The following is a 26,867-nucleotide window of genomic DNA, read 5'->3' on the forward strand; positions in this document are numbered from 1 at the left end:
TTGGCACTAATTAAACACTATATTCTTCTGTTAGTTCCGGATCAAAGTCCGGAGGGGGAATGGAGAGACTGAAGAATGCGTAGAGCGCGTAGGCTAGTTTGAGTCCGATTAAACTTGCACGTGCCTTGTACATGTAAATCGCCTCGCGATCGCATTATCTGGGTGTCTCACTCCGACTTTCTATTTAATTCTATTTAGTACGATTTGTACCAACTTGTTTACATGCACTTTAAAACTTCGGTTTTAGTCGGACTAACTATCATTCGATCTTCTTAGTTCGCAATTAAATGTACTGACTGAGGGAAAAGTCGATCTCGAACAGACAAAAAGCCAGGAGCATTGTTATTAATAAACATACCATTTTTGTTCTGACAAAAATATAATCAGCAGACAATATTTCTTGTAATTATGTTTTAATGTTAAGATCATCCTAACCTTGACCCTAACCATATTTATAACATTATATATAATAGAAATAAACATTTTACAATAGAATTGAACATGATTATATTCCTGTTCTTTTTTATATAGCACCTTTCACAACAAAGTCAGACCAAGTAGCTTTACGTCAGTGTGTTGTGTTATATTACATCATCATTAAGACAGAATACAAAAACAGGGAAAAGGGAAGACAAATGAAATAAAGTCGGGTCACAACGGAGGAGAGAAACCAAAAACTCACAAGTAGGGAGAGAAAAAAATGCAGGGGTCAAAGGTCAACTGGCTGCCCACCCCTGCTGGACATGCTAGCATTGTTGAAAGAGAAAGAGTGGGCTTGCTTACTAGAAGCAAGGTGTGAACTGTGAATAAGGTCAAAGCCAAAGTCCTTCAATGAATCATTTCTCCATGCTGGTCTATGTAGGGTGGGAGATTGAAGTCTGCGTCCACGATGTTGCAGTTCGTGAGCCTCATCGGTAACGTCAGCCTTCCACGGGAGGAAGCCAGGACTCCTACTCAATCTGTGCACACCTGGGCACCATTCAGACATGTGGGTGGTCAGAACATGCACAGACACATGGAAAAGCAAAATGGCATGTACAGCGGAATCAACAGCCAATGTTACAGTTGTTATGTAAGTGGCGGGTAAGCTCAACTGAAGTAATAGGTCTTCACTCAAGATTTAAAGACTTGATACTGATCTGGCATCCCAAACATAGGCTGGCAAACCATTCCACAATATAGGGGGCCTGTAACAGAATGCTTTACTGCCAACTGTCACTTTATTATATTTGGAATGACAAGGAAACCAGAGTAACTTTTTGTCCCTTATTATGCGTTTATCAAATTGTAGCTTTTTGTTTCTTTATTGCTTTCTATATAATTATTATGGTGGAGCTGACCACCTTTCATTTCACTGCAGATTACAGCTTGCGTATGACAAATTAAACCCATGAATCCTTGACAGAAGTCTGAGAAAAGGTTCTTGAGAAATGTATCACATGAACAAAGACATGTACTCAGTCCTCACCTTTATTGAAAGTGCATAACAGCTAAGCCGTTCAAAATGCAGCCCCCTTAGCCTCTTACAGGTACCACCACCTATAGAAGCAAAACCTACAGCGTAGGTAAAAAGAAAAATTAACATAAACAGTGAGCCTTACAGCAAAATACACAAAGGACTGCACAGGTACACATGAAGCAGTTTGCTTTAAGTATATCCCTATGCATCACTCAACATCTACATATTAAAAGATCATACACCTATGTCCTGATGTCTGCATTTTTACGACACCATCAATATCAAGTACTGCTTCTCATGCACAAAAATCTAATGGCAAACTTGTGAATCAAAACAAGGACACATCTCGCCACTTCACTGGGCCATTGCAGGGTTTACTGAGTAATATTTTGACAGTATTATTTGCAACAGACCAAAATTACATGTATCCAGTGGTGATTTACAAACCATATAGTAGCTGACATCAGTTAACGGGCACAATATCTACTGACTTGAATGACTCTAGCATTCAACATAGGGTTCACTACATCTTCAAGCTCAGCAACTGAAAGCATTAGAAATGATGGCATCCAATAGTTAGTCTCAGGAAAATAATTTATTTGCATCACGAATGTCAGCGTGGTGCATGATTTCTCCTCATTGACCGACTTGGATGCATGTTTGAATTTACACCGATTTACACCAAACACTACGTCCACTTCCACATTAAGTGAATAATGTTGGCTATCAGGTAAAAATGGTGCATGTCACAGTCTGAGATGAAACAATCAACCTTATTCGGTTCACACGATGTGATCATAATGTTTTGGCCCATTGCTGCATATATTAAAGTTCTAACAGTACACATATTCATTGTGTACCATATGGCACATTATTTTCAGTTTGGTACAGAGTGAAACACTGCACATTGACTGACATACATTTATTGACACTGGCGGAACCTAAATTTAAAAGCAGATGTTCGCTACAAAAACATTATACAAATTGTGGCTAAAATGGAGCAGAAATACGAACTCCACTGTCAAGTCTGCTGCATTACAATTAATTCTGTATCAGTGATCTAAGATTATTAAAAACACTCACAAAATCATGAAACCAGTGTTTCTCAACCAGGTCTTCGGAGCATAAATGCGTCGTGCCCCCCCGCATTTGCCATTTCGCTGTAGGACTCCCACACTTTCCTTGTCATCTCCTTCAGAATGACAGAATCCTCAGACAGGCCCGAAACCCTGCAGCAAGAGGAAAATCATTACACTTCCTATATCATTACTACCTAATCATTTAATTTCAACTGCCAAGTTCAGTCAAAAAAAACTGATTCAACCATTACAAATCTGCAACACCCAACAACTAGAATTAGTGGAAAAAACTAAATAAATGAGGGCCTTCTGAATCAGTTCAACTTTTGCCAAGTAGAATGCCTTAAGCTGCAATGAACATCAGCATCCACTGAAACCTTTTTTCCGTTTCCATAGTACTGGATAGATCAGATATGTAACGTGAAAGGCAATAGATGTGTTTTTACCTGAATACTCCAAGTTCCAGATGTGACATGTAACTCTGAAAAGAGAGATTAATTTATTGCACATTTCACTCGCAGATTCTTTTCCCCACCAATTAGGTGGCTATCCATATTTATTTTTGTATGTCTTAATGTCCAAGTCTGAAAATGTCATTTATATTATTTGTGTGTCTAAATATTTAAATCCCATTTCTCATTTGCACTCTGACCAACATTTTCCATGACATAAAAGTGAAAACTGTAACAGGTACACTAATGATATAATGGAGCAGGCCATATAAACATTTAATTCATTTACATTTAGTTTAGTAAGGGGCTCAAGTCAGTCTCAGGAACATGATTAGAGAGCATCACTAACGTCAGAGTGGTGCATGATGTTTCTTCATTGACCGACTTTAGTCTGTATTTTATAAAACAAATTTAACAAGATTTAATAGTCCCCAGCTTTGTACTTTCTGCTTGTTGTTCTTGATAACGTTACCACTGGTCTCCATTCCATCGTAAAAGCTTTCTGGGAACTTATATTAAGTAGGTTGTGCATGTGTACGTGTATATCTGTCTGTATGTATGTGACTGACACAGAGAGCGAGACACACACACGCACGTAATACCAAAATGTATTTGTATGTATTTCCTTATGCAAGTTGTTCCCAAACCATTTACATTTAAGGTAGGTTTTCTTACCAATTTCTCCAAGGCAAAAAATATAATAAATATAAACAATAAAACGTTTTAAATGCAACTTTTAAAAATAAGTTATTTTTATAGATGCAGTCTTGGAACACTACTTTTGTACGGTTAGTATAATACCGACTTTCAATAAAAAGTTCAGGTATTAAAATTGGTTGCACTGATTTTATTTTACGTGTAATTTGAATTTTGAATAGTGACATAGCTGCGCGTTCCTCAGTTATTCTATAAACGCTATTCCACTAAATTACATTTTAGCAGTTGCACGTGGCATATTTCCGATTAGACAAAATTACTCATCCATCATATTTAAAATTTCAGGTTGCTTTACGTTCAGTGAAACGGGACTTTTCCACTATTATTACGTAAAAATAATAAGTTTGGAGCACCAATGACCGGAAATGCTTACAAAACCAATATGCAAACGGAACGACTCCCAACGTGCCGGAGACTAGCGATCACCTATTTCCGTAGTTTCCCTCGGTTGATTTCGCCGGTTACAACGCGTACAATTTTTGTGTGAAATGTCTGAGATCGTTCGCATATAAAAATAGTTCGCAGATTAAAATAGTACATTAGAACAAGTTTTTATTAATATAAGACTAATCTGCAACATTAACACCGTTTCAGAATATAATAAAGATAAATACCCCAGTAAGACAGAATATTTATTTCTTCGAACGAGCTTTGAACAAAGACTTTCTGCTTATTAAACAAACGATATAACATTTGTACTTTTACTACACATCGGTGACCTACCACGTGGTGGGTTTTATCAAGTGAGGCTTGAATAAATCACACTAGAAACTATAAAACAACCGCAAGGCATTACTGCGCAGAAGATCTCGTGTATTTTTGAAATATGTTATACCAGACATAACAACCTGAGGCTTGATTATAACAAATACAGTTTATAAGGGAAGCGGAAAGCAAAGCAGTACCTACCATCACGGAGGTTTCTAGCAGAAAGACAGCACCGCGTGCGTTCTTCGCAGTCATCTCCTGTGGGTTTATGGGTATTAGCGTAGGCATCAAATGAAAAGTGCAAACGCCACCTACCGACCGATGGCAAGTAAATAAATAATTGTCAGACCTATAGTCCACGTACAGGAAGTAAATATCCAGATCACGTTTTTGTTTTAACCAACAAACACTGAGTACTCTGTGACTGTGACTCTTCATGCACAGTTGGTTGGTTGAAACAAAATCAGAACCCAGAACACTTTATTGCCAGTATGTTGAACATACCAGAACTGGTTGTGGTTCAGTGCAAACAATATCAGGGACATAGCAAGGGTCCAGATATATATATCTGGGATTTTGTGAACACAAACTTTATAACTCAGTTACCTCTGGAATGGGATGTTTGCACTCATGTAATGAGGGTCAGTGTGGGTCTCTTGAGGTCAATAGGCCATGTGCAGAGACAAAGACAGATATTAAGGGGGTTCTGTGGAAGTGTTAGGCTGTTGTTTTTAGTTCTAATGGAAACAGACCCACTCTTCCCTGTAGCAGGGGAACTGGTTGGATTGTGAGTTTTGTACTTTTCCCCTTTACACTTTGTTTGATGTGTGATGGGACTTCACACAAGTGGAGGGTTATAATGAAAACTGATTGATGAAACTCTATTTTGGACCCAGCAAACCTGAACCCTTGCATTCCTGTGTTTAGTTTTGATTTGGTTTGGAGTACACAGAGGGGTATCGTTTGGCCAGACCTAGGGGAGTGATTTTTAACTTTGTGTCTGTGGTGCATGTGTGTGTGTTTGCATGTTGTGTACGTTTATTTTTAAGGTGTACAGCTACCATGGGAGTGCAGGGCACTGTGTAGAATCCATCCACACATGAGCGAATACTATGGGTTTTATGGTCGCTCAAGTCTTTGTAAGAAGACAAAATATGTCTTCCATTTCAACTCAAGAATGATTTTCTATATCTGATAAGTAGGCACACTAAAGGTGCTTTCACATCACCGTAACTTTTTTCTGGAACCACAACCTTTCTCCGGACCGTGGCACTTTTGTCGTGTTCACGCTGCAGGAACTTGATCCGATTGTAGTTCCTCGGAGGCAGTTCCAGAACCACATTTTAGTACTTATTCCAGACTAGGTATTTTTCCTTTGAACACGAACTACTGGCGAGGCACTTACAGTGACAGCTTACTGGATGGTTGACCACTTGGAAAAAAGTAGAATAGCGTGTCTCCCTCTTCTGGAGACAGACACCCAGCCTGCTCCTCTTACAGGTCCTCAATTGCCCGGGGACCACACTAAGACCTGGAACCGGGTTGGTGCTTCCATAGGGCTGAGGTGAGGGCCCACAGAGTGGGACTTAGGGCAAGGCCCAGAGGGTCCCATTCCAAGTGCTCCAATTGGCCATTGTCCAGGTCCATCCTTTCTGGGCTGGTGGCAGGCAGTTGGGGAGTCAGGTGTCAGGCTGGCAGCAAGGACAAGAGACGAGATGGGCACCAGAGCATTGAGGGGGAAGGCAATAAGGCAGGTACCTGGGTGTTGTGAGCAGGAGACAATGAGAGGGGCGTCTGGGAGCTGATAGCTGGAGGCGATGAAGCCGGTATCAAGAAGACCTCATGGGACAGTGTGGCACCTCCTGGAGGCCATTGGGGACAATGAGGGTGACCATGGAGATGAGGCAGGAACTGACACGACGGCAGGCAATAGTGAAGCAGGAATGATGATTATATAAGTAATCGATAAAACCCAGGATGGTCCATGGGCCAACATGATGGATGGCAACAGGGCAGCGATAGGAGGGTCAGGCAGACATGGTGGGCAGGACGTGGCAGCCTGTTCTGCTCTGTTTCAGTCAGACTATTTGTATAACAAATTGACAATGTAAGTCTCATCCCAAAGTACCGAAGTAACAAAAAAGTATCCCAGCTGCTTCGGAACTTTGGGTACTGCAACTTCACAAATCAACCTGGTCAACTTTTTCTATTGTTGCTCACCATTGTTATTTTTTACAAGAAAGTAACATTATGTTTTGAGCCCATTTATAGGACTATATTTTCTACAAAATAGCTTATTTTGCTCTTCATTTTGAGTCCTTTGCGTGTTTTTATTAATGTTTTTAAATGAATTATATTTGTTTGTTTAGATATGTCTGACGTGACAGTAATATAACGTATTTTTCAAAACTGAAATACGTGGGATCGATGTTTCTGTTATTGAGAGTGTGTGCTTTTGTCACGTGGAGCGTGAGGAGGGGGCAACGAAGAAGTACTTTATTCACTAAGATCGATCGTTATCGGGAATCGCACCCGTGAGCAACGCATAGTCAATTCAAATTAACACTCGGCTGAGATAACTATTTATTATCGGACATTTCTCGTTCTTAAAACATATAAATGTGTTGATCGCGCAATGGACAGCTAATACAGTCAGCAGTAAAAAAAATGTACTCGGAGATTTAAGAGTTATACAAAACGTAATGCATCTCCAAATACGATTTAATTAGACATTACTTCAATCACTACGAAATTCGGCCACATATAATGGTTTATTATTATCTTTAGCTACCCTGCTTTTGTAAAGCCACACTAAGGATGTTTATGGCCAGGCGTGCCATCTCAACAAAGTCTTTATGGAGATCTCCCACCTAGACAATTATACCTGGGTAGTTGAGATCAAAGGCCAATACAGCAGTGCAACACATAGATGATAATCACCAGCAGCGGAGGGAATCATGAAGAAATGCGAATGCATTGGATAGATCATTCATTGTATGCTCTGCTCTGCTATAACTGCAACTCGGTATGCCCTCAGTTCAGTTTAGGGATCTCAGTAAACAGCCTATACATTTAAAAAACTCGCGATTGATTGCAAAAAGTGGTAATGCTATATCCAATACTGCCAAGATGTTTGGCGACTACATGAGCAGTAGGCCTATTTGTGGAAATTTAAAGAACTCTTTTTAAAATAACGGGCTCCGAAAAACTTTGCAGACAGCAAATGACTGACATATATAATACATCAAGTATTCCACAACAATGCGTATTACTTGATATCTCCAGGATATGTTCTTTAACAAAAGGGAAGGGGTGATTTATTTTAATTCTCCACAACAAAAGGTACAAAGAGCAGTCTGGGACCAAAGACGATTTAACACTTCCTTTTTTTAAAGAGACCAGGCGGCGCCGCGGTGGAACGACAGCGTCTGTCATTAGGAAAGATGGGACAGATTGAGAGATATAAAAGAGGCGAAGAGAGAGAGAGAGAGAGAGAGAGAGAGAATGGGTGAAGGTAAATCTGAAGTTAAGTTTTCTGACTTACGACATAACTACATAGACTTGGATAAAGTGTAAAGAGGAATAGCCCAATATTTGCTTCTGTTTTTAACGTAGGTCTATACTATAGGTTCCATAGACCGGTAACGTTGCCATTTGTTGACCTGCAAATAGTCAAAAAGCGATTGTTAATGGATAAAGTCATCCAGTCAAAAATGCGTAAGTATCCATTTAGTTACCATGTATACTTCAAACTGATAATAATAATAACAACAACAACAACAATAATAATAATAATAATAGTAATAATAATAATAATAATATCAGTAATTAGTAATTCTTGGCAAATGCACTGCTGCAATCTTGAAGTAATGTACGGAGCTTATCCACACGCACGTGTGTTGTGTAATCGCACTTGAACATTGAAATTTATCATTGTAATATTGCTAACATTGATTCTAATAATATAGATGCTCCTCGCTTTACTATTCTGCGATAGCGATGCACATTCAGTAGTCATCAAACTTTTAATTTTGATCTTTTCCCGGCGTTAGCGACATGTGGTGTGATACTTGACTGATGCTGGCGATGGCAACATCCACCCATCCAGTCTTACTGTGGTCGTGAGCGTAATCATCTAATGCAGTGCTTAACGCCATGTCGTACTAAGTTCGATTTAACGATAGGATAAACAAGTTAATTTATTTACCTTTCATTTTCTGATAGTGGTAACACTTTATTGATGGCGCACAAATAATGTAGTTTAAGCTACAGTGTAATAATTAACCGCAAAGTTTTAGTTCCATATTAATTTCATGGTATTTCATCATTAATGAATCGTGACGTCTGTTTTATCTCAAGCAGTCACTGTATTTGTTACCTTACCTGCTAATTAAGTAAATCTTTGTAAACTACTTCAATCCATGAATAACACGTTAAATGTTGATCTCATGTTTGTACATCATTATCGAATCAAGATGCATCTTACTTTTATCCAAAGCAGTTACTATGTTTGTTACTATATCTGTTAATTCTGTAAACCTTTGTGAACTACTGAAGGAACATGCAATGAATAAAAGTGAAATGCTGACCTGATTTGTTAATTATTTCATGATTTGTTCATGATTGGCACTTCAGTAGTATATGAGTAATTACTAAGTATTTGTGCTCTGCCAAGTGCTACCCTACTATCTATCTATCTATCTATCTATCTATCTATCTATCTATCTATCTATCTATCTATCTATCTATCTATCTATCTATCTAATCTGTCTGTCTGTCTGTCTATCTGTCTGATATCCAAATATAATTACTTATGACATCATACTGTTATTAAACTTTCAGTATAGTACAATACTTTCCAACTTATTATGGGTTAATTGGAACGTAACCCCTTCAAAAGTCGAGTCAAGTAGATGCTATATGCTAAGTATATTCACTATAATAGTATGGTTTGATAGAAATTCTGTATAGCATTTCATTAGAATATAATAACAATTGTAGATATGAATGAAAAACATTTGGCACTCTATACTACTATCCTGGTTAAAATTAAGTCGTTCTAAAGACACGTAATGGATCGTTAATGGATCGATGGTAGTTCTAAAAACTTCTAAAAATCATACTTGTTTTAAAAACGACAAACACAGACGCATTACGTTAAAAGTCTTGTGATGGTAAAATTTGAAATAAATGTTCACCCAGAAGCCAAGCAAGAGAAGGCAGAGCCGTCCTCCGTCAGCCCGCAGAGGAACAGAGCCGATCAGGGTCGGAGGCATCGGACCGCATTCACTCGAGAACAGCTGTTCCAGCTGGAAGGGGAGTACTGCAAGGAAAACTACGTGTCGAAATCCAGAAGATGCGAGTTAGCTTCAGTTCTCAATTTACCCGAGACCACTATTAAGGTACATACAAGAAAATTCTGAAATTATTTAATCTGACATGTATACAACAAATAAAATGTAGATAATATTAAAACTACGGAAGTTATTATTGTGTACACTTCAGACTGTAACTTTATTTTTATTTTATTAGTGTTATTTATTAATAATAAGAGCTATTTGTTTTATTGATCCCTGTGGGGAAATTCTCTTCTCATCTTGCTCTTCATAAGAGCAGGCTTGGTCAAGAAGGACAGCCAGCCCCAACAGCCCCCACATAGCTGAGGGTCAAGGTCCTTACTCAAGCCCCCCCCCCAGACATGCCAAGGCCAGGCTTGAACCGGCAACATTCTGATCACAGGCACAGAGGCTTAGCCCACTGAGCCACTCACTTGCCTTACGTCTTTTCTCTTTAGTCACTCATAACGTTAGGAAAACAAACTCCAAAGTAGATATAAGCCTAGATGACATACAGTATGAAATTTGTAATATATTGTAGTAATTTCTTTCTCTCCATTTTGGATCTCTGAACTCAGGTGTGGTTCCAAAACAGGAGGATGAAGGACAAACGGCAAAGACAAACGCTGGGCTGGCCGCACCCCCTGGACCCCAGTGTGTATGCCTATGTGATGGGCCAGGCTGCACTCACTTTGCCTCATCCCCTTCTACCCCACGTTCCCCTGAATCTTTACCAAGGTCTCTGTGGATATGCAATAAACCACAGCTCCTTCAGGACTCTGGATCCCCTCCAAATGGCCCCCGCCCCATATTGCAGGCGTGAGCTCCTGGGGAGTTTTTCACAGCCCCCCGTCTATCCTCACCACACACATGATGCATCTCTCTGCTGTTTCATTCCAGTGGAGACTGGGGCTGCACCACAGAGCCAAGCGGGGCACTCTTAGTACGAGGCCGTCTGCTATCATAAGTCATTAGCATAATTTTTGTTTTTAGCATTTCTCCAACAATGTAGTTTCACTAATGTGCTGCACACCATATATATATATATATATATATATAAGCTACTGGATGAAAAAGATTATAGTCACTGTGGTTAAAAAGAAGCCGTGACCTTCATACCTTATAATACTTTCCAGAATAATTTATAAAGATACATTTGTCTGTATATCTATGCATTTGTTTTTGGGAATAAGATTAGCAATATAGAAAATATTCAAATAATCTATTTGGTGGTAGGAAACAAAATGAAATGGTTCGGTAAATGAAAGCCACAAAAACATATTTCAGAAAATAATGTTCTTTGACAGCACTCTGCCACTTTAGCTATATTTGTGTTGATTTACAATAACATGATGTCTTTGAAGCTAAACTGTGAATAATAATAGGAAATGTCAAAAAAATGATTAAGCAAAAATTGGTCTGTGGAAAAAATGTGCAACACAAAGGACTGTTGCAGTACAGTGGATGCTTAAAGAATAATAAAAGATCTTCGCCACCATGGTCCCTGTAAGCACAGCAAAATACCTATTTTGGAAATATGGTGATGTCAACCGATATCTTACAGCATTTAAAAGTCTTTACAATGATGTTTAAATTTCATACATTCTATTTTTTCAGTTAACTAAGTGTATTATATTTAGAATATGTTTTTTTTTTGTTTACAGGCAAACCTTACCTTTGGTTAAAAAAATTCTGCCTTTTTTGATAGAGTTGCTGGTTTTTGAGTAATCTGACTCACTATAATTTGCACTATACAATTTTCACGAATATATACTTGGAATAAAGTATTAAAATCTGTATAAATGTGTCAATAAAATATTTATTGATTATACTGGTGATCTTGTGTATCTATTTTATGCATGTGTTGAAAACTGAGTAGATTTTATTTTCCATGCTGAAATAAACTGTAAACCACCCAGCTTAGGCTACTGCCCCCATGACCCCGGATACGCAGCAGGAAAAGGATCAATCAATGAATGGATGGATGGATGGATAAACTGTAAACTATAATTGCCCATTGTTGTGCTACAGAACATGTAAAGTGCCGCAGCTGGAAGGGTATTACTGCTGTTTCTTTCAATAGCACTTATTACACTGGACATTCATCCATCCTCCGACCACTTATCCTGGTCACGTGGAGCCTTTCCCAGGTAACAGAAGGCTGGAAGACACCCTGGATGTGGTGCTCTTCTATCGTAGGGCATAAATACAATCATACTCTATGGGCAATTTAGAGACACCGATTAGTCTAGCAAAATGCCCTTGGACCGTAGGAAGACAATGTCCAAAATGAAAAAAAAATGAAACCATTAACAAATAATGTAACAGTTCTGTGTTTATCTAACTCAAATTATTTTTCATATTATTTCAGATAATGAGATATATCAAGGACTATATGAGGGGCTTGTGTTTCTGGGAACTCTGTTATTGTGTTCTTAGAGTTAGGCTTAAGGTTGGCCAGACAATGTCTCCACAGTCAAAACCTATCAGCTACATTATTATTATTTATTGACTTAAGATTCTTGCAGCTACCCTGTCATCATGGCCATTATATGCTGCACTGTGTTCTTTCCAGACTAAAAATAGTGGCTAATTATGGCCGAAGACAAAACAACAACAAGAGGCTTCCAGGTGTAAGACTTGCTGAAGCTCTAAAAACACAGGCAAGCATTAATTGTCAGTTTGTATTAAGACCCCTTTAATGCAGTCGGCACTTGGCACTTCTACACATTTAGTCTACATATTCCATAATACTATGAAGAAGTAGTGGCTAAGTAGGTAGCATTAATGCTTTGCTCCCCCTCCCCCAGTTTATGGGGCTTTGTGGATTTTGCATGTTATTGTGCTGCACAGGTTTCCTCCTGCAGTCCAAATACATGCAGTTAGGATAATCGCTGTCTCTGCAGTTCCTGTAATGTATGATTCTGTATGCGTCCTGCAGTGGACTGTCATAATGTCCAGGGTGGACCCTTGTGCTCTGTGCTGCCCACTATATTCCCAACCTCCTTGCGATTTCTGATGTAGATTCAAGAAGCAATTGGAAGATGGAGAAATAGTTCTGAGCAAACTTCCCAGTTATTTGTAATGGCAGTAATAGAGAATTTCAATCTCCCATTTTCTGTTTTCCACTGTAAAGTCCTGCTTCCGAAAGCAAAAACTTGATTAGGTTTTGTACATTTCCTCCATTTTCCAAGCCGCTTATCCTACTGGGTCGCGGGGGGTCCGGAGCCTATCCCGGAAGCAATGGGCACGAGGCAGAGAACAACCCAGGATGGGGGGCCAGCCCATCGCAGGGCACACTCACACACCATTCACTCACACATGCACACCTATGGGCAATTTAGTAACTCCAATTAGCCTCAACATGGTTTTGGACTGAGAACATGCAAACTCCACACACATGTAACCCAGGTGGAGCCTTGAACCTGGGTCCCAGAAGTGTGAGGCAACAGTGCTAACCACTGCAACAGAGCAGAGAGCATAATTGCCCACTGCAGTCACTGTCATTGCTCTTAGGCCAATTCATATTTCAGTTTTCTGTGTGCTGTTATGGTCTATGCACAGGGTGAGTGATGTAAATTTCATAGAGATGGGAGGATGTAGCCTTGTGAATCTTTTGAAGCACCTTCCTGGTTGTGTAGTAAAAAGATTCAAAGCTTGAAAACATTTAGCGCAGTGACATCTAGTGGTAAATAAAAAAAACAGCAGCCAATTCCTTAAAACAAAAGGAAAGGAGAATGTTGGCGTGAGATTATCAATAAATATATAAATCTGTGTTTTTGGTTCAAGAGGTACAACAGGCATTTATGCCAGGTTCGTATTTAAAAACTGTACTTGTTCAACTATGACAGGGTTCAAGTGATTTTTCTTCTCATGAACAACTTTCATTCATCTCCCAGCCAGTCTAAAGTGGGCCCCTTTTACAGCCCCCTCCAAGACATTCCAGCATTGGTGTCCCTCTAAACATTTCATGTGGAGACAGATGCATCATCCTCTGCCTCTCCATCCGATACGTCATCAAGGCTATTGGAAAGCATCCACCCAGTTCATTTTCATGGTGGCGCAAATCTTATTCAGCTTCTGCTTAAGTGTGCCATTCACTCTCTCCACCATGCCCTGCGACTGAGGGTGATACACACATCCCAACCTTTGTTTTATTCTCAACTGTTGAGCCACTAACTTAGTAACTTTCCCCACAAAGGTAGCTCCACTATCAGAGCATATTTCAGTTGGTATCCCAAACCTCGGAATCACCTCTCTGACCAGGAATTTCACCACTGTCATCGCCCCCATGTCCTTTGATGGGATTGCCTCCACCCATCTACTGAACCTGTCCACAATTATTGCCATGTGTCGCTTTACATATGCTGCTTTTCCCATGTCCATATAGCCCATCACTAAACATATAAATGGTCCCTCAGGCACTGGAATGTGCCCTATTGGGGCCATGATTGCTTTGCGCACATTGTTCTTAATGCACACCTCACATTCTGACAACCTTGCATCCACCATTGCTTTCATCTGAGGTGCCCAGAAACCTTCGTGTAATTTTCCGTAACACCTCTCCCCTTGCGCAATGCTGAAGACCATGCGCATCCTTTATAAAAATGTTCACCAGAGACAGGTGCGGCCGAAAGTCCCTCATGGTTGTGATACAGATCATTAACATCCTTAGAGGCCCCCCTTTTTAGCCACACAGAGGCCTCATAGGGGCCCACACGCTCCTGCAGGGCCACCAGATCAGAAACAGTAAGGTCCGGCTCTATAGTCACCATAGGCAAAAGATGAGCAGTCCTGACCTGCGCAGCCGCCCTGGCTGCCGCATCAGCGGCCGCATTGCCTTGAATAACAAAATCACGACCTCTGCAGTGGGCCTGACAGTTAACAATAGCCAAACGCTTAGGACGCGTCATTGTGTGAAGCAACTCCAAAATCTGATTATAATGCTGAATGGGGGAGCTGTCACTTTTGCGAAACCCCTCCGCTTCCAGACTGCCCCAAACAGATGGCATACACCGTGTGCGTATGCAGAGTCTGTGTAGATTGTGACCGTCTTATGCTGTCTGTGCCAGCATGCTGCAGTCAAGGCCTTCAGCTCTGCCAACTGAGCTGAACACGGCTGTGCCGCTGGCTCTGAAACGAGAGCGTAAAAATCATCACCCTGTGCCTGAACTACAGCAAACCCAGCCTTCAAGGCATCCCCATCCCTCCAACATGAGCCATCCACAAACAAAACCATCTCGCTATTTTCACTGGGAGAGCTCTCCAAGTCTGGCCTTAGTTTAGTATAAACCAAAGACTCTGCCACACACTCATGCAGCTGCCCCTCATCCTCCAGGGGAATGCTGTCCACAGGGTTTACCATAGTACAGTGTCACATCCAGGTATGTGAGAAATGCTAAGTACGCTAGCTGCCATGCCAGGGTCAACACAAAACTGCCTTTGTCTATGAGGTCCACCACCTTATGTAAAGTATAAATTGTCACTGGATAATCGACCGTGATGGCAATGGCCTTTTCATAAGCTAAATAGGCAGCCACCACTCCCTGGAAACAGGGTGGGTATCCCTGAGCCACATTGTGCAGCTGTATGCCAATGGCTGCTCCCATCTGCCAGGACACAAGTTCCTGAGTCAGCAGGGCTGTCCCAAAGCCATCCTTCCTGTTCCCGACATACAGATAAAACGGCTTGGTGTAGTCTGGGAGGCCCAGAGCAGGTGCATTCTGTAGCTCCAGCTTGATAGATTCAAATGCCGCTGAGGCCCCATTAGTCCAAATTAAGGGGGCCTTCAAATTAGTGTGGCCCTCCTCCTTTATCAGTCCCCGCAACGGTGCCACCTTCACAGCACAGTCCTCAATACAGTCCATGCTGAATCCTGTCATCCCTAAAAAAGGGGATTTCGGAGCCTTAGTGATCCCCTCTAGCTGTTCTGCTGCTATAGCTTTCCTCCCATGGCTGATCTCACGCCCCAAGTACGTAACCTGCTCTTGGCAGTACTGCAGCTTGGCCTTGGACACCTTATGTCCCCCTTTCGCCAAGACCTTCAGCAACCACACTGTGGTCTTGATGGCAGTCTGCCAGCGTTTCAGCACACAGCAATAGATCATCCACATACTGTATCACTGTACTTTTTAAATTCAGTCCATCTAAATCTGCTGTCTGATCCTCTAATACCTCGTTCACTGCACGCAGATCATGAACCAGCCTCCACTTTTCACCTCCTGCCTTGGGTACAGACAGGACGGGGGTGTTGCAGCAGCTAATGGTAGGCACACACACCCCTGCCTCCAGTAACCCCTCTATCGTTTCCCTTACACCTTCCTCAGCCTCAGATTTCCTTGGCCTCAGGAGTACTGGTTTTTCCAGGGTGGTGTGCACCCTGGTTTGAGATAAATTTCCACTGGGCTAGCTGTCTTTACTAGGCCTACAGCTGTGTCATGGACGGTCCACACCTCCTCAGGCACTTCCCTGATTAAAGGCCACTGCTATGTGGGGCTCCTCATCTGGTATGCTGTACCATTCACCCACTATTCCCGTTTTCCGTATCGGAATGGCTACTCCCTCAGGGCCTAATATTATCCCGCCTGCTATCATGCACATCCTTTCCTTCTCCCAGCCAGGCAGCGAATCTATCAGCTGATCCCACTCATCCTTCACTCCAGGATCACTGAATTTTCCCCATCGCAACAAACATGTATGTTTGTCTTGTGTCCAATTCAGCCTATTGCAGTATTGTTTCTGTATAAATGGGCCCCACTGTTCTAGAATTTCTCAAACCTTTTCAGTAACATCTTCTACCCCATATAAGCAATACTGCCCCTTAGTGAACAACAAATTTTGTCGCAGAAGGCTATACTGTCCAATGAGCATCTCTATGACCCCCTCTGTACATTTTATGTCTATCTGCAGCTGACACAAAGCATCTCTGCCTAACAAATTCACTGAGGTGTGCTCTGATATTAGTATGGGCATATTTACATTTTTGCCCCCTATCTTAATCTCCACTGGAGCAGATTTAGGAATATACTGCACTTGTCCCGAGAATCCTATGGTCCTGACCTTCTCAGCGGACCGGTAGATATGACTGGCATCTTTTAGTCCTACACAAGTGTTGGTGGCTCCAGTGTCTATCATCATTGGTATTACTTTGCCATTTATTTGAACCTGCAGCATCGGCTCAGCCTCAGACCCCTTACTCAACATTGGTATCTGAGGTCCCCCTTTAGGATTCTCTGGGCACCCCTAGAATAAACGTCCCTGGGCCCACGGGTTGATCGGACCCCGTGATCTGTTATTCTGCAACTGCGGATTGCCACCCCTGCCTCTATTTGGCATTGGACCTACAGAGCCTCCTAGATTAATCGGGCCCGCAGGGCGTCTCGGGCTCACCCCCTGAAAAGTGTGTCTGGGCTGATTGCAGTTCCAGCATACCAGCTGCGGTGGCCAGTTCCCCAGTCTCCCCAGAGACTGGGATCACCAGATTTGTGGGAAATTAGGCGCTCTCTGGTCACCCCCGCCCCCACCTATCATATCTATTCTCTCTATTCCAATCAAGGACCGAAGGCCAATTAGTGTTCTGAGGGGCCCCAGCGACAGGAGACTGTCGGCTGTCCACAGGCTGCCCCCGGGGGCTGGGGTCCGGAGAGACCACTGGTGCCTGGACTTTTTTCTTTTTAGCGGTCAGCTCCTCCAGCTGCATCTGATTCAGTTTCTTTGTCAGCTCCCTCTCACGCTCTTCCTCCTCCTCTCTGTACAAGTCAATAGTATGGATCAGCTGCTCCTCAGGCATAGTAATAAGTCCCACAACTTGCCTTAGCCTGCTTCTCACTGGCTTAGGGAGCGCGTCCTGCAGTGCCCTCCGGTACAGACCTTTGCATGCCGGATTCTGCAGCTCCTGCTCTGTCTCAGTGCGCCACTGCTTTCCTTGAGCTTGCAGATAGACAGCTGGGCTCCCCCCTCCTTTATGGGCTCCACCTTCATTTCAGCCACACTCAGCCGTGGAGGAAACATTAGTCGCAGCTGGTGCCAGAGTTTAGCACGGTAACCGTCAAAGGGACATGCATCATTCACAGGAGTCCCTGTCTCCGCTGCCAGGCCACTGCTTCGCAGTAGTCTCTCCATCCTGTCCACCCCCAAAACGCGAGACAGAACCGCCTTTATGTCCCCTATCGCCAGGAGCCGACCCATAGTTTCCTCCTCAAACGCTTTATCCACTTTCCAGCCCCTTCTGCCAGAACTGGGAGTCTGAGAAGCAGGCCCTCCAGATCCTGTCCTGCCCACGGCACATACTGTGTTTGTGTTCCTTTCACCATCAGCAGGAGCATCGGAGTGTACCTGGCAGGGGGCCTCACAGTCCTCCTGCTTCTCACTATTCTATGATCTATATTATCCTCCTCTACTCCTTCCTCACTCTCCGTGTCTGTCTCCCTCTTTTGAAACTGACTCCATCCTTTAGATCAGTGGTTCTCAAACTCAGTCCTCGGGATCCACTGCCCTGCTTGTTTTCTAGCTATCCCTGCCCTACACACTGCTGATTACCTGGATCAGGTGTGTTCAGTCTATCAGAAGCTGAAAGACAGCTGGGACTTGTGTGTGGGGCAGGGATAGCAGGAAAACAAGGAGGGCAGTGAGGCCCGAGGACCGACTTTCAGAACCACTGCTTTAGATGAAGGGTTAGGGGTGTCCAGCACATGCATCAGCCCTTCTGCCTCACTACCCCTCGCTCCGTACCCCACCTTTTTAGAACCCCCTTTTTATCTCAGACCCATATACCTGGCCTTCCGTCACAGCCTGCCGCAGCAATGCACTCACTTTCCTCTACTCATCTAAACAACTTGCCATTTTTTCCTGCTCCCTACTTGCTTCGTCCTTCTGTCTCACCTCTGAACTCCATCTTGCCCTCTATTACTGGAAACTGACCCTGGTATGAAGGAGGAGGGGCTTCCACTAACAGACACTGACTCGATGGTGGCTATATTTCCTCCTGCCTCATCTCTTCTTTGTCTCTCCCCTTCTTCTCATTTAGTGCCTTTCCCATTGCTTTCTGGTCACTTCTCCAGGCCTCTCCCTTTGCTTTAAATAGCCTCAGTACCTCCAGTTCATTACTTCATTTCTTTTTACGCCTTTCTGTGTTCTTATTAGCCTTATGATACTTTATCAGAGTCTCCATCTCCCCACACACTGCTACATCCCATGTGCCCCCTTTAGGTCACTTAGTTACCAGGGCCTTTGTTCTATTCTCCCACTTTTTCTTCCTTTTTTTAAGCAGGGGGGGCTCCCTCCCCAGCTGCCAGTACACGATGTACTGGTGTTTCCGCTGCCTTTACTGGGGCCTACTGGGGCATTTTGATGCTTTCCTGCTCTACTGTCACTGGGCTTGTTTTGCCGACTGGTATAGAAATGAACAAACTTCCCCACAGTCAGCCCCTGTTCTGTTCTTTTTCCTTAATACGAATTCTCTCCCAGACTGCACCTGCTGCACCTTGTCATGTCACTTCCTCTAAATTATTTGTTTTCTACTTACTCCCTCTCCTGACTGAAACCCCTAACGTTGCACCCAATGATCTATGGGCCCTCACATGCCAAAGCCTCCCTACTGCCAAATCCTCGAAGACTTCCGCTGTGTTTTTTTTTTCTTATCAGCCTGATTTACGTTTGTCTGTCCACCGTGCACACGAGCCTCCTTACGCTTTCTTGGCTAAACTCCCTAATTCCATGGGAGGTCAGAAAAACCTCCTGTTTATGAACTATTGTTCTCTCGCAAAAATGTATTCCGACACTCTTAGTCTCCTTCTGCATTCAGTATCCTGTTTCCCTCTTTCCTCCGATATGTCCGTTTTACATCTCTAACGTGGCTAATAGCTCCGATGACCTATGTCTTACACGCTTTTAAAGGCGCTACCTTTAAATCACTATTAAACCTTCAAGGCCTCCGCGCCTTGAAGCAGTGTTTCAAGCCCTCGGATTAAACTGTCCCCTCTTTTAGGGTGCTTTTCTCTGGGGCAATATCCACACGTGACCCTTCCTTTAGGGATTTCTCTCACACCACACACACTGAATACTACACAACAGTTTTTTTCCCCTGCCTGGTTCCTTTGAGTTTAAACCCCTTCATTGCTTCATCTCTCAAGACACAATGGTTTTCCCTGCTTCTTCCATACTCTTTGAAACATGAGTATCGGTTTACAATATGGTATTGCAAGCCATGCGTCTTCATAATTTATGTAAATAGGTAACCCCACCCAAAGTCCTTTATTGGTACTCATTTCACACGATAATAAACACTTTAAATAATACATTTTCAGTTTTGCATGCCGCTAATGTATAAACTTGCAACAGAATGCTTTTCACAAGGGTGAAACATATAAATGATTGTTTTTTTGTTTTTTGTATTCATGGGCCCCTATAAAGTGGTGGGCCAGGGTATCCATGCTCCTCCAGTACGCCTGGGATTACAGCCTGTAATTTACCTTCAGTATAATTTACCCCTTGAACCAAATGAAACCTTTTGAAATTGCTTAAGGACATATATAACCATCTGCTCAAAATGTGTAGGTTTTTTATTATTATTGTTACATTCTGATTGATCATTTTTGTTAAACTGATATTCAATTTAAATTTCAGTTAGATTAAGCTTTATTCTGATCACTACCTTAAAATTGGAAAATATAATTTAAATTTATATTCTAATTTTGGCTCTCTCTCAAAATATGGCTTTTCGCGTGTTTTGTTTTGTATATCACGTTAGGGCGTCGGGGTAATTTTAGACCATTTCAACATGTATTTGACCTTACTGTCCTGCAAATATGAATTACACTATACTGCCAGCAGTAGATGCAAAAGACTTTTTTTTTGAAAACCTACGAGTTATTGATGCTTACAGTTTTTACAATTATGCAACTCACCCTTTACATAATTACGCTTTTCACTAATTGATTTGACTCGACCACCTAGTCCCTTTAGCGATAGTAGTCCGTAAAAATGTGCTTACGTTTGTGTTTCGCCAGTTCCCAGCGCACAAAAGCCCACACATATAAATGTAAATAATATTAACACATTTATTTCAGGCCCAAGTAGCATACGCATTTAGTGGCACTGTCCCCCCCCCCCCCCCCCCCCCCCCCACGAACCGCTAGTGTAGGGAATACGGTAAGAGGTGAAAAAATTGCAGTAAAGTTGAAGAAGCTGTAAATCGCATTTCATGAATAATATATACATATCTGGACCTGTGAACACCAGAAAAAATGATTGAACGAAAGGCAAGCACCTAAGCATAACATTTTAATATAAGAAAAAGTAGATGTCGAATTATTATGAGCGTATTTTATAAGCATTTTGTCTCTGTACAATGGTTTGCCAGTGTGGACAAAAGCATGAAGTGCTACTGGCCGGCTGGTCGTGGCGCGCATGCGCAGACTGTCCGCTATTAGCTGTCAGTGATCCGTGCAGGGAGCCGAGTCATTCAGCGCTGACTGCAGTGGCATCGGCACATACGAAAATGGCGGCCCGAGTAAGTCTTAGTAATCATTTACTAATCCGTAGCAGACTACGTAGCAATCTAGGACATGTATTTAATTCGGTATTCTGCAGACACGACCGTGTCTTGTTGTTTAGAGAAGCGTCATCGGTGGATATGTCCGAGACTTGCTGCAGATGGGTGATGGTGCACCCGGTATATAGCAAGTCATCTTTAACACTATGCTCCGTATGCATGCCCTTTTTACATCCTTCAGGATCACAATGAATTCTGTATTTAGATCGGCGTTTTGCAGAGAAATCGCCGAACGCGCATTATGTTGAGATTTCAAATGGGCTGTCAGGTAACCTAAAAAGAAACTAATACTGACAGGATTAGGGGATTGAGACGAGACTGGTCTGTATTGGTATACGATGCTTGTTTGACATTTACCAGTTAACCTTACCTGGATCTTAAAGGGAAAATACATTATTCGATGTGAATTACCGCATACCGAAATACCGCATATGATATGTTAAAGGTTTAACAAGGCGAGGCGCTGCAGGATTATTTTAATCCTAGGATAATAAATAAATAAATGAATGAATGAATAATACATAAATATGGTAAAAAGAAAGGCATTTAACCTTGACAGACCCTAAGGGAATAAAGTTGTTTTCATGCGACTTTTATTTTATTTGTTTTTGCGTACCTTTACGTGAACTCGGTGATGTCACCATTAAGGTGAAAGCCCTTAAATTCGATGCATTAGTCGATGTATTAAAATGGTGAAAACGGAGGCTCTAACGTCTCCTCGTCATGTAGACGTCGCAAAATCCTAGATCGCAACTGCAGATCGGCTCCCCACCATCAGTAGATACAGGGCTACTGTAGACAGTAGCTTAAAGGCGCAAGGTATTCTCTGTATGGGTTTGTCTATTTGCTTATTTAAACAACCATCATAGTTTCCTTAACATCAGTGTCATATTCTGGCAATTATCATTTACACCGCAAACCTCAAGTCTTATGTCTGGTTTTTCTGGCTTACCAATGGCATATTCTTTGTTGTGATAATTTCTTATTAAAAACGCAGATTATACGTATACTTTGTATTATGTAGTAAAAAAAACGAAAAAAAAATTATATGTGTACTAATCCTGACTCATGTGCGTCCTGGATGTAATGTCAATTAAGCACCCTTACTTTAAGAAAAAAATTACTAGAAAAAGGAATTTAATGTTATGGGGAGAGTTCAATGTTTCTGTTAAGTCACAGTGGTGTGTTACAGATATATTGTCATTGGACATGCATATACACATACTTGCACTCGCCACATTTTTATGTATTGAATTTCTGGAACCTTTACATTACATATACTGTACCTGTCAAAAGAACATCTGCTTGAAACCAGATTTCTCATTATTATCTAAACTATATGTAATATAATTACATATTACATGTTAATAGACAAGTATATAACATGTATATGTATTAGGGATGTGCATCAACACTTCTGAGGCGATAGGATACACTTCTCATTGCATTACCAACGACCCGATACATTAAAGGTACATATGAAGCATCTACTGTTGAGATGCGATTGACCCCTTTTGCGATGCAGTATGATATACGACAAGATATGATGTGATGTCGCCTCCAATTTGGTCGAGACTTGGCCAATGGACAGCAGTGGCGTACACTTTAGAAAAAGGTTAGAGAGGGGAAATCAATCTAATTGATTGTAGCCCTAAATAAAAAAAACAGCAAAGCAAAAACCAAACTTTGGACTGTATTAAAGATTCTTCCTCACTTTCCCGTGAACATAAGGACGAGTTGGCGATTCTTCTCCCTTCACAAACACAAGAGAGCTTGCTTTTGCATGCATTAGTTCACTATAGGGGGTATTTTCTGCAAAAAATAAAATGAAAATGATACAATGAAAATACAATCTCCACTTTGCCATTAAGTCAATGCGCAAAAATCCTGGCAAATTTAAGATTAAAGTGAAATAGCACAATTTGCATTTTAATTTTCCACTCATGAGTCAGATACGAAATATATATATATATATATATATAATTAAAAATCCTTTTTGTCTTTTCATTTTCCAATTTGACTTTTCATTTCCTACTTTGCTTTTTCATTCTCAAGTTCACAACATGTAAATATATGTTAATTGGAGCATGTGAGTGGGCGGCGCTATGCATCACTGCTGCGCTTTCTCAGTATATTTGCCAATTTCGTTGTCTTTATGTTCTTGGCGCGGGGTCATTCGTGTCGCCCACACTAATAGCAGTTACACACGGCTACTTATTTGCACTTTCCGATTCATTTAGCTTCTTATTCGCGGCGTCTTTTTTCGCGGCTAAAGTTAGCTTATTATTATTCGCAGCTTCACCTTTGATTTGCGATTTGTGGAAATGTATATGTGGTCTAATAATTATCTATTATGAAACCTAATCCTAATATGTCCCATTTGCAATGCAAACATTATTATACGTATTATAATAAATTTTAAACAACCTGTTGACCTAATGAATTTAGACAATATAATATTGACATTTCTCACCTCTTTTCCATGTGTATTTCTCTTTCTTTTTGCTGCTTGCAGAATTCCCTGCTGTCCCTCAGGGAATGTTTCAAATTCCAAGCATGATAATATAGTTTAATTTGATGTACTGCTTTAACTAAAAGTTGCAAGGGGTAGATTTCTGCGTTTCCTTAATACAAAACTGTGGTGTTACTTTGTTTTTGCATAATTTCATAGTGCTGCTTTTCCTTCATATTTAACTTTTGGCTAAATACAAAACAAGAGTGTCGGAGAACGGTGAGGGGGGGGGGGTTATTTCACAAAGCAGTTTTTTTTTCATTAGCCAGATAACTTAAGCTAAATGTAAGGACTGTCCAATAGAAAGATCCCTTATGTCTCCTCCCTTTGGACAGTTTTCACATATTGCTTAAGTTATCAGGCTAACTGGGAAATTCTGCTTTGTGGAAAACTCTCCAAGTCACCTTGGTTGGGCTTTAGCCATCTACAAAGGTTTTCTCTTTTTGGCCACTCTGCGTTGTATGTCGTAAATTGCTTCCTTGATGGTGGTGGCTCGTCCGATGTTTTGATGTCTTCCTTGCTCGTCACTCCCCCCATTTCACAAAACCGACAACATAAATATTTTTTATAAAGTTTTTTTTTTTTAACTAACGTTAAGTCTAGCTAGCAATTTAAGTCACGCAAGGGTCGTGGATGTGGATGCGCGGTATACCGACAGCCCAAGCAGTTGTTAGGTAGTGAGGTAAGCCTCGCATTTCTGCTACCAATCAAATAATAGCACAGACATGGCCAATTATCGCTGTTTTTAACCCGTTTTTTACTGTTTACAGACACAGGATTGATATAAAACATAACCAGGAAGAAAAAAGAGTAGCGCTAGAAGGAAACCAAGTGAGGTTTTATTTGAAACTGCAAAATTCTGAATTAAATGTACATTTTTACAAAAGCTCAAGGCTGTTCATGTCCCTGGAAATAATATTAATTTTCCGGTACATTTGCTCAAAAAAGAGAACATTCCCGTAACAACCGGGACGGGTGGCAACCCTATGAAGGGAATGTTTGCGCGGCACAAGTCTCCCTTTAATGAAAGTGGCGGAATTACGCCGTCATAATATAATTTTTCTTTCGTACCAATAAACTGGTTGCATGACATTTTGAGCAATTGTACACACTGATTTGAATAAGAAGCCACATTTCAAAATGTGGAGGTTACATTCATCTTGGGTAAGGCAAATATGAAATGCATAGTACACGGCAGGCATGCAGCTATAAAGACACTGAAATTATAGCCTGGGCTAGATAGGTGTTATAGGCTACCTAGCTGGAAACATGACTCATTACAGCCCCGTAACTTTCTTTAGTTGTTGCTCATTTGTTAGTGGCGGAACCCTGGATCTAGTGGCGGAACCTTGGATTACATCTCATCCCGCATATTTGCAGAGTTGCATTGAGATCTGCAACTTGTTACGGCAGCTGTAGTCTGAACATGAATAAAATGGCTACTCCGTTTTTTAAATGACATGTTCAGCAAACTATTATGATTATGACTAATTACATTATGTCGAAGTTTCCTCCTCACACAGTGCAGCACTAAATAAATCAGCATTTCCTGGGTATGGAATTTTTGATGTAAGTGCAGACTTAGATCTTTGTCAAATGTTTGGTATTTTTGCATATATGTTTTACCATTGTAATAATATAACTTAGTTCATAATCGTGTTTTAGGTGAGCGTATGTTCTGGGACAGTTTGCTGACAGAAAGCACACAGAGAATGGCTGCCCAAAGACGTGGCAAAGCATCTCAAAGGAAGATACCAACAATCTGTGATGTCAGTAGTTTGCAGGCTAAGTTGCTGTGTTGTAGATTAGTTGTAGACTTGCATTAGCTCAGTGTGAGTAACATGCTTTAAGTAATTTATTTGCTTTACTCCCATGCTTATGCTCATTTAAATGGTGTAATTCTCAAAACCATCTTATTATTTTATGTCCATATTTCTCGAACATATTGCATGAAATGATATTGAAGCCATAGCTGCTCTGAGTGACTTGTGAGTCACGTTTGAGACTCACGCATGGACACCTACAGGCAATTTAGTAACTCCAGTTAGCCTCAGCAAGTCTTTGGACTGTGGGGGGAAACCAGAGTACCTGGAGGAAACCCCATGACAACATGGGGAGAACATGCAAACTCCATACACATGTGACCCAGGCGGAGACTCGAATCCGGGTCCCCGAGGTGTGAGGCAACAGTGCTAACCACTGCATCACCATGCCGCCCCTTACAGTGCTAACCACTGCCCCACCATGGTGTCCCCTAAGATTTTTTTGAGTATTTATTTTTCTAAAGACCTTCCCAGATTTTCTCCTCAAACCTCTGAAACAAGCTGTTTTTCTTTATGTACAGGGCCTGGTTCATCTGTTTAGCAGGCACTTTTATCCAAAGCGACATACAGATGAGAGCAGGGTAGGCCAACCCTATGAGCAGTTGGGGTATAAGGGCCATGCTTCACTATTCCAGCCACAGGATTTGAACCAGAAACCTTCCAATCACAACCCACAGAGTCTGACTACACCCCAGTTATAGATATTTGTGGAAGTTTATTCTGTAGATGACTGTGATTCAGTTTGATGCATACTGTATATTTGTATCTATGTGTATAGGACTGAGACTCGAATCGTGTATAGACATTGTGAAAGTATCGGTGCTTGTCTGTAGTGCTGGGATGATGTGTCGATGTAACTGGGTATGTGAATATGTCAATAAATGTGGGGTGTATGTCAGTGCATCGCGGCATCGTGAACTTTGAAGAGGGCAAGGTGGCAGTGCCTAGTAAAGGTGATCCTCTGTGTAGATGATCATGGAATCAAAATTCTAAATTCTGGATAATCATTATATTCCTGTGTAATTTAGCTGATACCATTATTTACCTCTGAGCTACTTCCCAAGCTTGGGCAGGGGGGGGGGTGTCAGCAGTAAAACATTTTTTTTTTTAATTTTCAGAGGAATGATGATACATTTTTTTTATCTTAAGGAATATCGGTTGTCGTCCATATAGTGCAAGCTCTTTGCACTAATGCTTGTCTGCTAAACAGGAATCTGTGTGTTATTAAGA

The 26,867-nt window shown here is 41.4% G+C and overlaps 2 protein-coding genes across 4 annotated transcripts in view; one reads left to right on the forward strand and one right to left on the reverse strand.

Annotated features, from left to right (window-relative positions):
* LOC125717531 (chromobox protein homolog 1) overlaps nucleotides 1-26,867 on the reverse strand; it is a 180,009-nt gene that overhangs the window by 55,742 nt on the left and 97,400 nt on the right. The window lies entirely within an intron of this gene.
* The window catches only part of LOC125717512 (vesicle-fusing ATPase-like), a 30,768-nt gene continuing 25,080 nt past the window's right edge, over nucleotides 21,180-26,867 (forward strand). For 2 of the 3 annotated variants that reach the window (XM_048990537.1, XM_048990535.1), the window contains exon 1: nucleotides 21,194-21,260. In XM_048990537.1, the coding sequence (XP_048846494.1) occupies nucleotides 21,249-21,260 (12 nt within the window). In that variant the 5' untranslated portion in view covers nucleotides 21,194-21,248. Of the gene's footprint in view, nucleotides 21,261-26,867 lie in introns of all 3 variants that reach the window. The other variant, XM_048990536.1, reaches the window with a different exon arrangement.

Source organism: Brienomyrus brachyistius, chromosome 22 (assembly GCF_023856365.1).
Source record: "Brienomyrus brachyistius isolate T26 chromosome 22, BBRACH_0.4, whole genome shotgun sequence".
Lineage (NCBI taxonomy): Eukaryota > Metazoa > Chordata > Actinopteri > Osteoglossiformes > Mormyridae > Brienomyrus > Brienomyrus brachyistius.